We start from the raw sequence: 16,105 nt of genomic DNA, 5'->3' as shown, positions 1-16,105 counted from the left end.
TATATATATATATATATTTCCACATACAGATTTTCATGTCAAAAATTAATGCATTTTGCAGATTGGATAAATTGAAACAAGGGAAACTTTCATTGCTAATCTTGGAAGCATAGAAAACTGATTAAGTTGGCAAACGCAAAGCAAGTCTCTGATATATCTGATTTTCATAAATTGTTTAATAATAACATTTAAGTTTTATTTATTCAAGTGGAGAGGCATAATGAGTAGATATTATCCCATCGCAAGCATGCATTTTTCATAAAGATCATGACTAATAAATCCCCAATACGTGTCTTTGTTCTTAGCTACTATTATATAAAAATGCTGCAATTTCCATTTTCTATAGTAACATTCACTTCAGAAAATACTTTACTTTAAAGGTAATGAGTTTATGACTTCAGTTCATTTCTAATATATCTATGTTTTAAAAGGAATAAAAATTAAAATAAATATTTTTAAAAAACCCATTTTTGTAGTGGATAATAATAATTAAAAAATAAAAATTTGAAAAACGTGGGGAGCATGAAATGCATAACAGTAATGTTATATTAGTGTGCGTATGTGTGCTCATGTGAATATATATATGTATATCCGTAATTGTATCTGAATATTGATGTGTATGTGGAATATCTTTGTGTATATGCATGTGTATGGGTAAGAAAATGTGTATATGTATGTGTATATGTACTGTTATGTAATTCGTACACCCCACGTTTTTCGTCTTTCAAATTTTTTGTTTTTAATTATTATTCTCCACTAGAAAAAAGTGGTTTTTAAAAATATTATTTTTTATTTTGATCTTTTTTTTTTTGGTACTCATTTCCAAAATCTCAATTTTTTCTCTCACTGTACACAAAACTTTTCAACTGACTTGTGACACTAATTTGAAATATTCGAATCGACAACAAAATACATTCGCGAAAATACTAAATTTTCTTTATTTTAATTTTATTTTACTTTGTATGTCTTCTTTCTCTCCATTTTCATGCATTGTCATCCAATTCTGAACTATGGGCCAAGTTTGAAGTCTGTAGCTAGTCGGGAAGTTAGTTTTAAATCGATTACAAAATTCCACCCGAGCAGACATACACGAAGGCAAGTTAATATAAACGTGGTAAAAATATTGCATGATCTAATAAATTGATGGTTGGAATTAGTAACCATTGATTTTATTGAACAATGAATAATGTATTTATTTAAAACAAAATATTTTATATCTTGATGCTAGTTAAACTACTGATCTCTGATAAATAACCCGATGGAAATTTGATCAATTTAATATTAATCCTTTGGGAATTCCCAGGCACAAATTGGATTCAGTTTGAATGCCCGAAACAGTCTGATTTATACCTCAATGAGTAGTTTTTAAAATTTATTTTCTGAATACGACTAACAGAACGAATAGCTTTGAAATGTGCGGGAGATGTTTCAATTTTCAATTGTTGTAAAACTACATGAAGTATTATTGTTAGAGGCATGAAAGTTTTAAAGATTTCTCTGACCTATAATAAAATCGTATCAGAATTTCTTAGTTGCAAAGCACCTTTTATGTATTATATACCTATATATATATATATATATATATATATATATATATGTATGTATATATATATATATATGAAGTTTTATAATGATTACGATTACATATGTCTGCATGTTGGTAATATTTATAAATCATTTAACAATCGAAAATCAAAATAAATAATATAAAACAAATAAGCTTAAATTCACAATATAAATAAAAGTCTATAAAAAAATTCAGATTTTTTTTTCATTTATTTAAATATGAAACGGTTTATATGAAATACGAGTAAATGAAAATAACTATTTCAAAAATAAATGATTTTGGTACCGGGAAAAAAAAAATACTAAAGTAAGAAATAACATTTTTTCGGATAATAGAATTTGTCAATTTTCTACTCAATATCGAATATATTATATTTTTATGAAAAAAATTTCTTTTTGAAGAATTGACTGTTTTCAAACATGACAAAATATTATTTTTGTGAAGTTATAGGTTATTGTATAATGTAGTATATTTTTAATAGGCAGAAATTGTCCTAAAAGAAAATATGTACACTGCTATCTTCTTGCTTCTTGCTTTCGTTCACTACAGTAGTGCAGTTGTCTGCGATGAGAGCTATTGTGGCGTAGAATACTTTTACATCAATTGCAAGCAAGGCTACAGACCAGTATATGTAGTATGTAATTGCTGTGCTACTTGCGAAAAAGTCCTAAGTAAGCTTTATAGTATTTAAATTCTACAACAATTACTAAATTTCATTTGTTCATAGTTGCTGTATTTTTCACTTTCTGGTCATAATTTCTTATAATTGTTGGAATGTAAAAACCGATTTTAAATTTGTAAACAGTGCAATTAAAATGCATAAATATTTAAAATTTATTCTGAATATTTAGGCGTTTTAATTTATTTGTATTAAATTGGGGTCAATATCTTTATACGATACCTTTAAAAACTAAGTCAAAAATTTTAACGCACACATTTCAGCATTACTCTAAAAATAAAATTCAAAAAGAACATTTCTAGAAAAATCATTAAAAATTTAGTTATAAATAAATAGTTTTCGTGATTTTGAGGGAGAACATAATAGATGGGCGAGTTGATAAGTTTTAAGCAGGGATTCTCAATACCTGTGAACAAGAGAATTTCTTGCGTTAAGCAGGAAATGAATAAAAATAGGTTAGAAATTTAGAATGCAGTTATTTTTATTACAAATTCAAGTAGAACAAATTCTTCTTTTTAATTAAAATGATTTAAATTGGCGATGACATAATTTCTGATAATATTACACACACACACACACACACACACACACACACATACGCACGCACGCACNTATGTAAATGTTGACTACTTTTTTCATAAATATCGTTGGATCTGGATATATATATATATATATATATATATAGGTCAGAAAAAGTCTGAGGTATCTGGTACCAAGCACTCACCAACTGGTCCTGCCATTCCCTCATATTGCGAGGGGGTAGCGTGGCAGCACGAATTTGGTTTTCCAAGTAGAGCCACAAATGTTCTATTGAATTAAGGTCAGGTGAATTTGGGGGCCAAGACATGACTTGAAAGTCACTGGAATGTTCCTCGACGATTCGACCCTTATGACATGGTGCATTATCCTGTACGTAAACACCATCCCCAGCAGGAAAAACTGTTGCCATGAATGGGTGAATCTTGTCTGCAACTATGTTCAAGTAGCTTACAGACGTCAGGGATTGTTCTATGAGGATTATGGGTCTTAATGTGCCCCATGAAAACATTGTTCCTGGGCGAGAAACGATGAAAACCTGGGAGAGCCCATTGTTATAGATTGAGGGTGATCATAATGCAATGGTCATAATGTATATATATATATATGATCTTTAAAATCTTACATCTCATACAACTGGATTCATATTTTTTTTATCAAAAAGATCCTACTCAATATTAAATTGGGTCATACATTTTGAAATGATCACTGTAAACTTCCTCAAAGAATTAATTACTGAGAAAAATCATTGTAACACCTTACTCTTTATGCTATAAACTTTTGGAAAAAGAGAAGTTGCATTTGGGAAAAGCCTTTGTTTGAAATACGTATTATTTAAATGAAATTCAAGCAATTTAAGTTTAATTAAACATACAACATGAAGAATTTTATGCACCATTTTTATTTCATTTCAGATAGAGGAGATAAATGTGAAATAAAAGCTGAGCCTGCTGTTGAAGTTGATTTTGGTGCGTATATAGTTAATGGGGGACAAGTACCAAAAGTAAATTACAGCTATCCTCGCTGTGGACCAGGACTTAGATGCAATCCCGATAGCCACAGATGTGAACCTAAAGCCACATCGGGATAAATATTTTATACCTTTTTACTTTGCTTCTTTTATTAAAAAATGCGAAGGAAAATGTGTTGAAATTGAAGGATTAAAATAATATATTTTATGTTGTTTCATTTTCCACCTTCTTTGTTAAAAAAATTATCAACATTTTAAAAATAAATTATGTTCTCATATGTTATCACGAAATTATAAAAAATTAATGTTGAAACTAAAATAAGTTACAATAATAATTCCAATTTTTTATACAGAAAGCTAAATTTTTGTTTTTATATGCATTTTAGCATAGGGGCTTTTGAGAATGCTCACATCAAAAAGAAATAGTGTGGCAGCATGAGATTTTAGTTTGAATGATGCTTTTTCCCACTGTATAGTTTTAAGCAAAAATTTATTGAATAGGGTGTTCTACATTACTGCCCTAAATATGTATTTTTAATAATGCTTGTCAAAATTAATGTAAAAAATGTAGACACATTGAGTGATGACAATTGGATATTAATCAAGAATCAAATGAAAAATACTTTCTAAATATATTAAATCACTGAGCACCATCAAAGACATCAGGTAGACAGGATCAATAAATGCAATGCCTGTTGAAGAAACTATTGAAGTTGTTGAAGTGCCTGTTGAAGGTATTTCATTAAAAATCATCTTTATTAAATATTATCTGGATCAATTACTATTACACCAGTAGAGCTCTTCACCAAAATATGTTGATTTTTGTGCTCCTCCTAAACGAATTTGTATCATTTTTTCATTAGCTTTGATTTTTAGTTTTTAATTGCTACCAAAATAAACTAAGCATTGATGGCATCAATAACAACATAGTGATGTTTTACATTTCTTTTTAACACATCTCTATCATTGCCTCATTAATTAAGCATTGCCTTATGAAAAAATAAAACTTATATAAAAATTCTGCAATTTCCATATTTTCGACAGGAAAACTTACTTCAGATAATTCTTTACTTTAAAAGTAATAAGTTAATTATTTTATGTTTTAAAATTTATATGTTTATGAACTTATACGTTTATATACCGTGCAGTATAGCAACAACTTTTCTAATAAAAAAAACATAAATTAAAACATTTTCTGCATAATAGAGGCAAAATTTCATGCAAATGACCATTTTTGGAAAATTTGCTTTTCATATGGTAACGGCTTACCATAAATTCAAGTTTTCAAAATTGCAGTTTTTATTTCCATACATCTAATTAAAAAAATGTAACCAACTAAATGATTTTAATGCCAGGCTTTACGAATTCAAGATAAAACTTGCAAATTTTGCCACATATTGTTAAACCATATTTTATTGTAAATTTAACAAAATTTATTTTCAAAGCACTTCAGTAAAATTTATTGAACTTTTTGGTGTTCCCATAGAGCCAGAAAAATGGTTAATTTTACCATATTCTGGTAATCATGACCATGCTTTCTTTTTTCTCAGTTTGCGATATTATCTGGACCAATTACTATTACACCAGTGGAGCTCATTACCAAAATATGGTGATTTTTTGTGCTCCTCCTAAACGAATTTGTATCATTTTTCCATTAGTTTTGATTTTCAGTTTTTATTTCAATTAGCAATTGCTACCAAAATAAACAAAACATTGTTGGCATAGCATAGTGATGTTTTACATTTCTTTTTAACACATCTATATCATTTCCTCATTAATTTTGCTTTTCAGCAAATAACTTTTGTATTCCAATTTTACTTTTTTTTTGCATTTTTATTTCAATGGTAAATATTAAAAAACTTAACTATACATCATTGAGGTCAATATCATGGAAATCTTTAACCTTTGTCTTCAAACGCGTTTTTATAAAAGCAAAATTGATAAAGAGATAATATTACTCGTTTAAGTGTATAACTACAAACAAAATAAATAAGTTTCGATTCAAATAAGTTTAGAGCTACTAATTCTGTGACGTAGTATTCTGATATTTCCACTTAAGTTTATCTAACATAAATATATAATATGTAATTAAATATTAAAAGACGTGCAATAAATTCCTTTTTCATTAAGGAGTGCTAAAATCCACCTGACATCAATTATGTTATCTTCTAATATATTTGATGAAATGGAATCATCTACAGTTTAATTTGGTTTAATTTTAAACAATGCTGATTGACATGGAAACAATGATGACCAAAACAAAAATTTTATTTTTTAAACGTCTCTCCCGAATGATCGAATTTAAATTGGTGAGCAATTTTTAGGATTGGAGGCTAAAATTGCCCCTTTCACCGACTTTACAGTCGGTGTAAAGGGCAATATAAGATGCAAAATTTTTGCGACCGTTCTGTAATAAATTACAGAATGGTCGTAAGAACCGTTCTGGAGTTATAAGAGAGGCACACCGATAAACGCACGCACAAACTTTTAATTTTATTATCATAGATTTTAGAGTTACGTTATAAAAAGCGACAAAATATTTGCTTCATTCGAAATGGGTGTAAGGCTGCATAACCTTCTATAAAATTGTGATAAACCGTAGACAAAATAAATGATATTTTTAATGATTTATTAAAAACATATTGAAAATTAGATATCAGTCGTGATATCTCTACGGTTTTCGATGCACAGAAGTGGTTTCGGTGGAAATTTTATAAACAGAGCATTCGAAATCTTCGACATAAAAATATAAAGAAAGGGGCTCAAAATCGTTAACCCCCACTTAATCTTCTCAGAGAAAAATAAATTCTGTAACTACTGCATTGTAATATTAATAACATTTCTGAAAAAAAAAAACATTTTTTTGGTTAATGAATCCAAAATATTAAGTAGTTGAACAATATATTGGGTACTTTTTCTGTTGAAATGATAATGGTTTAAATTAGAGTTCTTATTACCACACATTCAGTAAAAAATACAAAGTAGGAAAAGAAAATTAGACCAAGTAATGACCATGCTATGTTTACTCATGCCATGTTTTGTCATGCCATGTTTAAACACTAGAAGTGTCGTCGGGGGTAATTTTGATTGTTTTTTGCCATTTCTTATGTTATTTTTGCAGTTACACGTTTAATTTCGAAGGTCATATTTTCATGGCTTTTCCTAAATGGTTTTTAAGTAAAAAAAAATAAAAATTTCCTGCATTTCTGTTGACTACAGAAGTAAATAATTATTGATATGCAGTCAAAGGGCATAAATAAAACAGCCAAAAGTGGTCCTTCCGATCCCTATAAGAAAAACGTTCATTTTTTAGGTTTCGCGTCTGTTTTTGATTTTGCTGAATTATATGTATATATATTGTAAATATCTGTTTTCTTCTATTGTAAATATATATGTATATATATATATATATATTGTAAATTAATATCCATCGTGTTAAGAGATCTCACGGCAACAGTTTTCATGAAATTATTAATATCTTAGATTCGATTACCGAAGTAGCTTAGTTTGATAAACTAGTTCGTTACTGTTGAATTATAATTTAGTTATTTGCGTCTAAAGGAAAGCATGTACATACTGATTTTAATCTGTTATATTTGTTATAATCTTGGAAAAGATAGATGTTGAGGATTGTTGAGGAACAGTTATTGCCTTGTAAATAACAATGAAAGCTTATTGTATAACGCTCAAGCCACATAACTTTGATTTCAACTGATGTAAAATGTGAAAAATATTTTTTTATTGGCTATTTGCATTCGAGTAAGTTGAAAAATGGCAAATGAATTGCAACCAGGGAAAAGTATAGTGTTCTAATCATGAACTCCAGGTGCAGCGGAATTATTGCACAGAAACGGTGCAGCGGAAACAGAAGAAAAATTAATCCCTAAAAACTCTTACGTATTGTATTTTCAGCAATATTCATCATTTAAAAACATCAATTACTCATGAGGGTCAAATTGATCGCGAATGACGATTAGGTAAGTCCCAAATCAGCTTGTTCTTGTGCTAAGGTATCATGAATAAATTACCAAATTTTATCACTGATTATAAAACCATATATTATTGATACTTTTGACAAAATCATCACCAAAACACTTCAATAAGAATTATCGAGCTTTTTGGTGTTCTCATAGATAAACACGGTAAAATGAACCATATTAGGGCAGTTTTGACCACATTTTCTTAGAGCTCGTGGCTACTTCTAATCCCTCAAACGTGAAATTTCTCGTTCAAGGAAAGACTACAGCTTGCAAACCATTCTAACCATTCTTATTACCTTTAAATTTTTCCCTGTTGCTGATGTAGGCAAGGGGTGTGCGATTGTTCTTGTCGTCGAGTGGCGCCATCTATTCGAAGGAATGACTTCTGCCGCACCCATGCGTCACACCTGTTTATAGGGAGGAACTCATTCATACATCCCCAGATCGCATATTTGACCTGAACCAGAAAACGATCAATCACCCATTCAGTACCCCCAGAGGTATAATTTTGTTATGGGAACGTGGAAAACTTTCTGACTCGACAGATTTAACACTCAAAACTCACCATTTACTAGTATTTGGCGGGCTGGATACGAACTCCCTTTCTCACGAAAATTTTGATTTAAATAGTATATTTCATTTTTAAGAAAAATCCGTAGATTGAAAAGAGAAAAAATAATAATAAATAAGCGATTTCAGTAAAAAAAAAACTTGCAACTGTTCATACCTAAATAACAAAATTTGATTCTACTATGAAGACACATAGTGTTTTGCTTATTTAGCTTATTATCGTAACATGTAACGAGCTCGTACCAATTTTTCAAGACTTGTTCTTTATACATATTTTTTGTTTAAATTACAACCTAGCATTTTATATATTTCATAAGTAAGCATGCTTAACGGTTTTCAATGTTTTAGTTAAGACTTAATTCTGAATGGTAAGGAAAATTTTAAAAGAATTTTCAGTGTCATCAAAGTCACTACGAATTGTGACTTTAGTACAAAGTCACCACCTTGATTGAAGGGACCTAGGGCCATATAATTTGTCTCCTAAAATCCTTAATATAGTTACAAATAAGTCTCATTAAACACAGAGAGAATATTTATAATTCCTATGCTCCTTTGAAGTGTTTGGTAGCATAAGAAGGAAACTAAAAAATAATTTTTAAGCTATATTTTACAGCTATTTAACACATTCTGACTGATGAATATTTTGAAGTTAGATGTAGAAATATTCAAACTGTAGGAAATATCTTAAAGCTATAAAAATGAAGTGGTTACACAGGTTCGAAAGATTACAAAATATATACAAAGTATATTTCTGAATAGGTCTCATAACGTGGTCTTTCACTTCAATATTTCTACATATTATTATTTCGATATTGTAAATCTCAAATTTCAAAATCGTTGAATCAATTTAATTCAATGCTTATACAATAACTAATTTTATACAACTGCCCTGTTTTTAAAACAGGATAAGCTTGCTTTCGTGAAAGCAAAAAACCCGAATTAATCTCTATTTGAATTCATATTTTAATGGATAACAATCGAAAATATTAAGCATAATTTTTGTTCATATAAAGTATCAGTTTAAATATCACATAATATTTATTAGGTCAGAAAAAGACAGCAGAATAGACATGTACAAGGCTATCTTCTTGATTTTTGCTTTGTTCCACTCTGTAACTTGCGAAGAAGTTCTAGGTAAGAAAAATTAAATTATTTATCACTTTTTTAATAAAGTATCAATTATATATATATATATATACTATCTGACCCGGCAAACGATGTATTGCCATATGAATTNTAATATATATATATATATATATATATATTAAATGTTCCTTTAACAGAAAAACTTGATAAAACGAAAAAATTTCGTTGATGAACTTTATTCATTGAACAATAGTACAAGATAGTGCGCATTTGTGAAAAAATGGACACAATCATGGGTGTCCTCCTTCTGTTCTCATGGAGACTCATCTATATAAGCATAGATGAAAGTTCAGTGCTTTAGAGATAAATTTAGGTTACTTTACACCATGTGGCAATATGTTTACTCTATATGCACAAGTGAAAGTTCAGTTGCTTTTGTGACAAAATTAGGTTATTTTACACCATGTTGCAATATGTTTCGTCTATATACATAGCTGAAAGTTCAGTTACTTTTGTGACAAAATTAGGTTACTTTACATCATGTTGAGCTGAAAGTTCAGTGCCTTTGTGACAAATTTTGGTTATTTTGCATAATGTTACAAAACATTGTAACAACTGGTTATAATAAAGAATTTTCGAATTAATTTCTTCTTTTTGATTTTAAATTCGTATTATTGAATAGAACAACTTAAGTCAAGACACTTGCAGGGTGCAAATTTGCCTGCATGAAAATTTCATAAGTCATGCAAAATTTCACTTCTAATTATAATATAATTTGTTTTTGAAAATATGAATATAGAATTTTAGTATTTTAGTAATTATAGATGTTTAAAAGTAAAGAATAAAAGGATTCTAAANTTTAAAAACTAATGTATCAGAAAACATTAATTTTCTCAATTTCTGTGTTTTGGACTTAACCGCATTGGCTTCTGAGCGACTCAAATATTACCGGTGTATTCCTTCATTTATGGTTTGCTTGTGAGGCAATGTGTAGTCAAGTTTGATACACTAGAAAAATTTATTATAAAGACATTAATTAAATTTTCATGTAATTTTACCTTTTTTAAATTTTTCCTGCATTTTGTAAATAATTAAAAGTCGTGTGTCAAAGCAGAGTTAAGGAGTGTAAGGTTTGCTATTTTTTTAGAGTTATCTTTAATAATTTAGGTTTTCATCTAAATTTAACTATATATTTCGCAGAAAAAGAAAAAAAATTATATACTTAAGTTTCGAAATCATACACAAAAACGTACTCTGAATAAGCATATTTTCTTTTCCACGGATTTGGATTTCGGAGCCAGCAATCTTGGAAGCAGCAATCCTTGAAGGAGGTGCCAGCAATCTTGGAAATATTGTGCTAACGATTTTGTCAGGAGCGCGATCCAGAGTTTGGACCAATTAATTTTGAGTATTTCACCCTATCTCGAGAAATTTTTTCAACAAATAAAAAAAAATTGCTCACATTATTAAATTTGTTTATCGTACGATAATTACTATCGTAAAGTACTGGGTGAAAAAAAATTGCTGGAAAAGGTGAATACATGGTCATTCCTCAATACCTTCAATATAAAATCGTAAAAATCTAGAAAAAGGAGCACAAAAAGCTTAATACCTTAATAGTCCGTTGAAAAATAAGGAACAGTCTGCAACCAATATAATTAATAGGCCTGTCAGGAAAGAAGGTGGTGATCTGTTGGACACATGCACATATTGGACACATTGCTTAAATAAAACATACGTTGATTGAATCAACATTAAATGGAAGATGCATTGCTTAATTCGCATAACAAGAAAAAACAGGTCATTTTGTAAACGGGCCGTCTTTGTTTTAGGCTCAATAAAAAGGAGTTGATGCCAAAAAATTTCAATCATTTTGAAGAAAACAGCAGATGAATTTAAAATCGTCGATTATTTCGAGGAAAACAGCCGATGAACTGTTAGTTACGCCATCCATCCTACCGGGGAAGATGGAAAAAGAAAAAAAAATCTCCGTTTAACGGAGACGGGATCAAGAAAAAATTACGAAAATCGAATGCCTGTGTTTCCTAGTCTTAGACCTCTCGGTTGGTCAAGGTGCCTGAGGCCGGAGTGACCCTTTACCCCATCATCATGTGATGGTGGATCCATGTGGTGAAACCTTGAGGTCCTTGTATCCTAAAAATAAAAGTAAGGAATTAGTAGTGAGCACATTGCTCGAGTGATATCATAAAAATGATACATTTTTGCAATAAAGTAAATAAATACGTAAAAGTAATAACACAAAGTATACTTCTGGTAAGAAGTTTGTCAAAATTTAATTGTGATTCCCAGGTACAATTCTCTTACTCACTTCACAATCTCAACATTCTCACATTACATCTAAAGATTTTCCTTACATTTCACAGTTCCCTTCTACTAAGGCATAGTCAAAATTTTTACAAATCAGGTTGATTTGCGCCAACGCTTTCACAATCTTTCTTTTTGTATTTTGTCTTTATATGATTTCATATATTTAACAGTACCATTTGTATATTTATAAGAGCCATATATATCTTTATTAATGCCATTGCCATATAATGTTTATTCACTATATTCGCGTCATTGAGTTTACTCACATGGTCAGTTGTTGTTGTAGTTCATTTAAGTCGCACTAGAACTCACACGGTCAGAGTTACATCACTTGCGAAAAAGTGCGACTGGCCTCAGGGAGGCGCCTTCAGCAAAATTTTCGAACTCAAAAATTGAGTCGAAATTTCGGCTTTTCAGTCAAACGCTTTCTTAAAAAAGTTTCGATTTAGTTTGTTTAAGTGGTGATCGAAGCTGTCAATCTCTACTTAAACAAACTAAATCGAAACTTTTTTAAGAAAGTCCGAGTTTAAGAGTCGTCTGTCCCTTAAACGCTATAAACGAGATGCAGTTGGAAAAAATAGAAGTTACGGTTAAGACAGAAATAAAAAGATAAAATGAAAGATAAAGAGTTTAAAAAAATAAGGTAGTTACGGTTAAGAAATAAGAAAAAAGTGTAGAAGTAAAAGATTACGCAGGGAAACATCAAAGAAAGCCGATGCACCTGCCTTTCTACGAATTTGAGGGCAGCAAACCACTTCCGTAAGAGAAGGTTTAAAAAATACAATATTGATTGAAGGAACTCTGTAAATTTAGATCTAAAGCAAATAGTGAGTGACACAATTACATGCACACACAAAAAAAACATTTTAATTAGTATTTACAATTCTTTATTATTCTATTTAATAAAAAACGGTAAATTTTTTAATCGTAAGGTATACAACTGCTTACATTATTTAAAAAAATATAGTTTTATAAGGCATTATCCAAAATTTGGCCGAAATCGGTTGAATAATTCCTGAGAAATTGAAATTTAAAATACAGCTTTTTTTTTTAAATTTGATTACAAGGGACTGATAATTTGACTGATTTCGTTTAACTTTTGCCTTTTACCATTTAAAATGAAATTCTTTAAAGCAATAATAAATATTTTAGATACCTTACTACTCAAAATTGTTTTGACTATTATTATGTAAAATTATAAAAATTAAACAATAATTAATGTTATTTTTTACATCGAATTATCTTAAGAAAAATTAATTTTATAACTGTGTGCAAAAAGTTTTCAATTTGCTCAATAATCTCTCGAGATAGGGAGAAATAGGGAAAATTGTGATAATATTAAATGGTCCAAACTTTTTACCGCTTCCCTGATCGAACTATTTGGATCAAAAATCCCAAATTGCAGTTGCTCCCTACAGTCTGAGGATCAAAATTTGTCAAAAAAAAATCAAGTTCAAAATAATAAAAAAATAATAAAAATTTTAAAAAAAGGTATGTTTATTCCGAGAAAGTACGCTTTCGTGTCTGACTTCATAACTTTTATTGTCGTTTTCTTTAATTAATTAACACAGTTGAGGTCACCCCCTCAAACCTTTGAGATTGAGTCCTAGGACATCAAAATCCAGTCTTTGTATCAAAAGTTATTCAAGGTATTTCGTTTATTTTTTGCGTACTGTACTTAAAAATTATACGGTAAATAGCACAAGTCATAAATATTGTAAACAGTACAAATACCGTCACATTAAGATGGAGTGTTTTTTTTTAGCTTAGATGAAAAAATACCATAGAAGTAATTGCTGGGAAATCTTGCAGGCAATTTTAACTGGTAACCCTAACTGTACCTTAGCTTTATACGATTAACCTTCCCTGTACAAAAGAAAAATATGCTTATAATTTAATTAATAAGAAATACTAAGAAATAATTTTACTAAGTTACTAAGAATTAAAAGATTTCATAATTTAATCTTAAAAAGAAAAAAAACAAGAGTACAAGATTTTTGCTATCTTAACTAACAACATTCCTGTGCAATAATTTATGCTAAGTCAATAAAATGTGTTCTTTTTTCTTTTGTCTCATATTACAGGTGTAGGAGAGATATGTCAGGCGGACGACCCTTCCAATGCTGCAGCAGCTGCGTCTCATGGCGGTGATAGAAATAGAGCAGATGCCCCAGCACGTTGCGGACCTGGTTTGGTTTGCAGCTATTCGTTTAAAGATTCTTACCGCAGATGCCTAATCAAACCATAGAAGTCAAAATACGTGTACAGAAGACAATTTCAAAGATGCGTACATCAATTTTTGTAAAGTATCTCCACAAAAATGTTGAATAAAACATTTATATATATAGTTTTTATTGTATTTATAGAAATCTGTTTCAGCTTTTGTACAAAAAAATTCATATTTATGACATATATTTTTTGAGCCTGTAAGAAAAGTGACGTTGTTTAGTGTCCCTGTATATCACCTAGGTTTAGAGAGTTACAGCAGCTTGAGAGATATCTGCTATAAAGGTTGCGAAAAAGAATTATAACTTAGTCGGTTGCCACACTTGACGAATTTTTTCTCAAATCCATTCTCTTATTTCCTGTTTAAAGGTTTATATACGCAGTAGAAAATTGGCGTAATAGAAGTAAAAAAGAATTAGACACTAATAAGGATACGGAAAAAAATAGGATTAAGTTACGAAGATTGTCATCGCATTATTGCTATCATACCCATTAATCCAAAATTATTATTATCATTTATTTATTAGATAAATATTTAGAATAAACGCTTTAACATTTCGAATCATCGGTTGTGATAACTGCATAATTGATATTTGTCTTCTTCTCTCCCAATAATTTGAATTCCTGCTAATATACGTTTCTTTAGACTTCACGAAATTCGTTTCTTTTTCAGTATTCATATTTGCATTACAATCACCACCTAGACAGTAATCATGAATAAGGTAATCATAAAAAAACTTTAAATTTATATTTTTTAATAACATTAAAAATCCATTTTGATGAAAAGAAAGAGAAGGTAAAGAAACAGAGCCTGGAAAACAACTCCAAGAAATTCACAGATTATCGTCTGAATATCTTTACTTTAATTTGTGTTACTTTTTTCATTAAAATACTCGTACAACTTAACTCGTAAATTTTTGAATATGTAGTTGATGAAGTTGATCTAGACTAAAAATGTGCGGACATGAAAAACCTGAAACATTACTCATTTTCTCAATGGGTAATAAACAAAAGAAGCTCCCTTGATGATATGGCAGCAGTATTAAGATGCATCAAGCTACTTTTTCACTAAACAAGAAACACAATATTAAGTCAAATTTAATTAAATCATTTATCACCTGCATTAGTTCTTCAAATATTAAAACATAACTTTCTCCCTCCTGCCAAAATGTTTGCAAGGAATAAAAATAACTTCTTAGCATAAAAATAAATATTTTACAATTTTTTTTTTATTTGGTATAGAATATCAAAAATACTTTCATAAAAATGCAAAGTATAGAACTATCCTAACCTTAAAATTTAATTACTTCAGAAAATAAATTATTATCCAGCTATAATATTTGCGCGTAATATGATATTGAGTTGAGATTAATTTGAAAAGTGAGAAAAATGAATAAGTGCTTCTAATTTTGAGATTAACATATAAAAAAATTCTTGTGAATGAACTCATGTTAAGTCGACGATAAATACTTGTTTCATTTATTTTCGGTAAATTTCGACCCTCAACCAAATAGGGAGTGCTAACCTAAGAGCTCTTCTTATAAATAGGCTTGTAAATATAACGAAACATATTTTAAAATAATGAAATTAATATAATCTTCATTATTTTTATTGCATATGTCCTTATGTACTGATACTTAAAAAAATTTATTATAACAGATTACTGCCATGGTGATAATATTAATAATGGAACTAATATGCATATTTGTTTCTCGCAAATTAGTACGACAAGGAATTTATGTAGCCATTCATTCCGACAGGTCTATTTAGTTGTTTGGTCGCTAACCTCATGTCAGAAAAATTGCATGTTCTAATCCTAGTCAGTGTCAATGATCTCCCTTAAGAAAATTTGTCATAGGAACGCCTATGTTAATCTATGGTAAGCTATGGCAACCAAAGAAACTGATGCCTTAGAAGAAAGCAAGATGCCTTAAGCCTATGGCAACCATAGATATTCGTACGGCATTTACATGGCAAGATGACATACGTCTTTGGTAGCCATAGAATTTGTAATGGCGTCGTGTTGTTGCGGAACTTCTGCATGCTCGCGGGGGTCCTACACGATATTAGACAGGTATACCAGTTTTTTTGGCTCTTCAGTGTGTATATATATATATATACATAATAATAAAAGCGGCTGTGTGTGTGTGTGTAATCACAAT

The 16,105-nt window shown here is 29.6% G+C and overlaps 1 protein-coding gene and 1 long non-coding RNA gene across 2 annotated transcripts in view; one reads left to right on the top strand and one right to left on the bottom strand.

The window, feature by feature from the left end:
• The first annotated feature begins 8,719 nt into the window (after window positions 1-8,719).
• Window positions 8,720-14,064, top strand: LOC139425372 (uncharacterized). The gene is made up of 2 exons (XR_011636604.1): window positions 8,720-9,437; window positions 13,802-14,064. It is a non-coding gene; the product is annotated as an uncharacterized lncRNA (long non-coding RNA).
• Window positions 14,065-14,619: 555 nt separating this feature from the next.
• Window positions 14,620-16,105, bottom strand: part of LOC122271060 (uncharacterized) — a 2,620-nt gene continuing 1,134 nt past the window's right edge. Inside the window, exon 2 of the mRNA XM_043050863.1 lies at window positions 14,620-14,643. Within this exon, the coding sequence (XP_042906797.1) occupies window positions 14,620-14,643 (24 nt within the window). The remainder of the gene's footprint in view (window positions 14,644-16,105) is intronic.

The sequence above is a fragment of the Parasteatoda tepidariorum genome, chromosome 4 (genome assembly GCF_043381705.1).
Source record: "Parasteatoda tepidariorum isolate YZ-2023 chromosome 4, CAS_Ptep_4.0, whole genome shotgun sequence".
Classification (NCBI taxonomy): Eukaryota; Metazoa; Arthropoda; class Arachnida; order Araneae; family Theridiidae; genus Parasteatoda; species Parasteatoda tepidariorum.
This window is presented reverse-complemented; position numbering and strand designations above follow the sequence as displayed.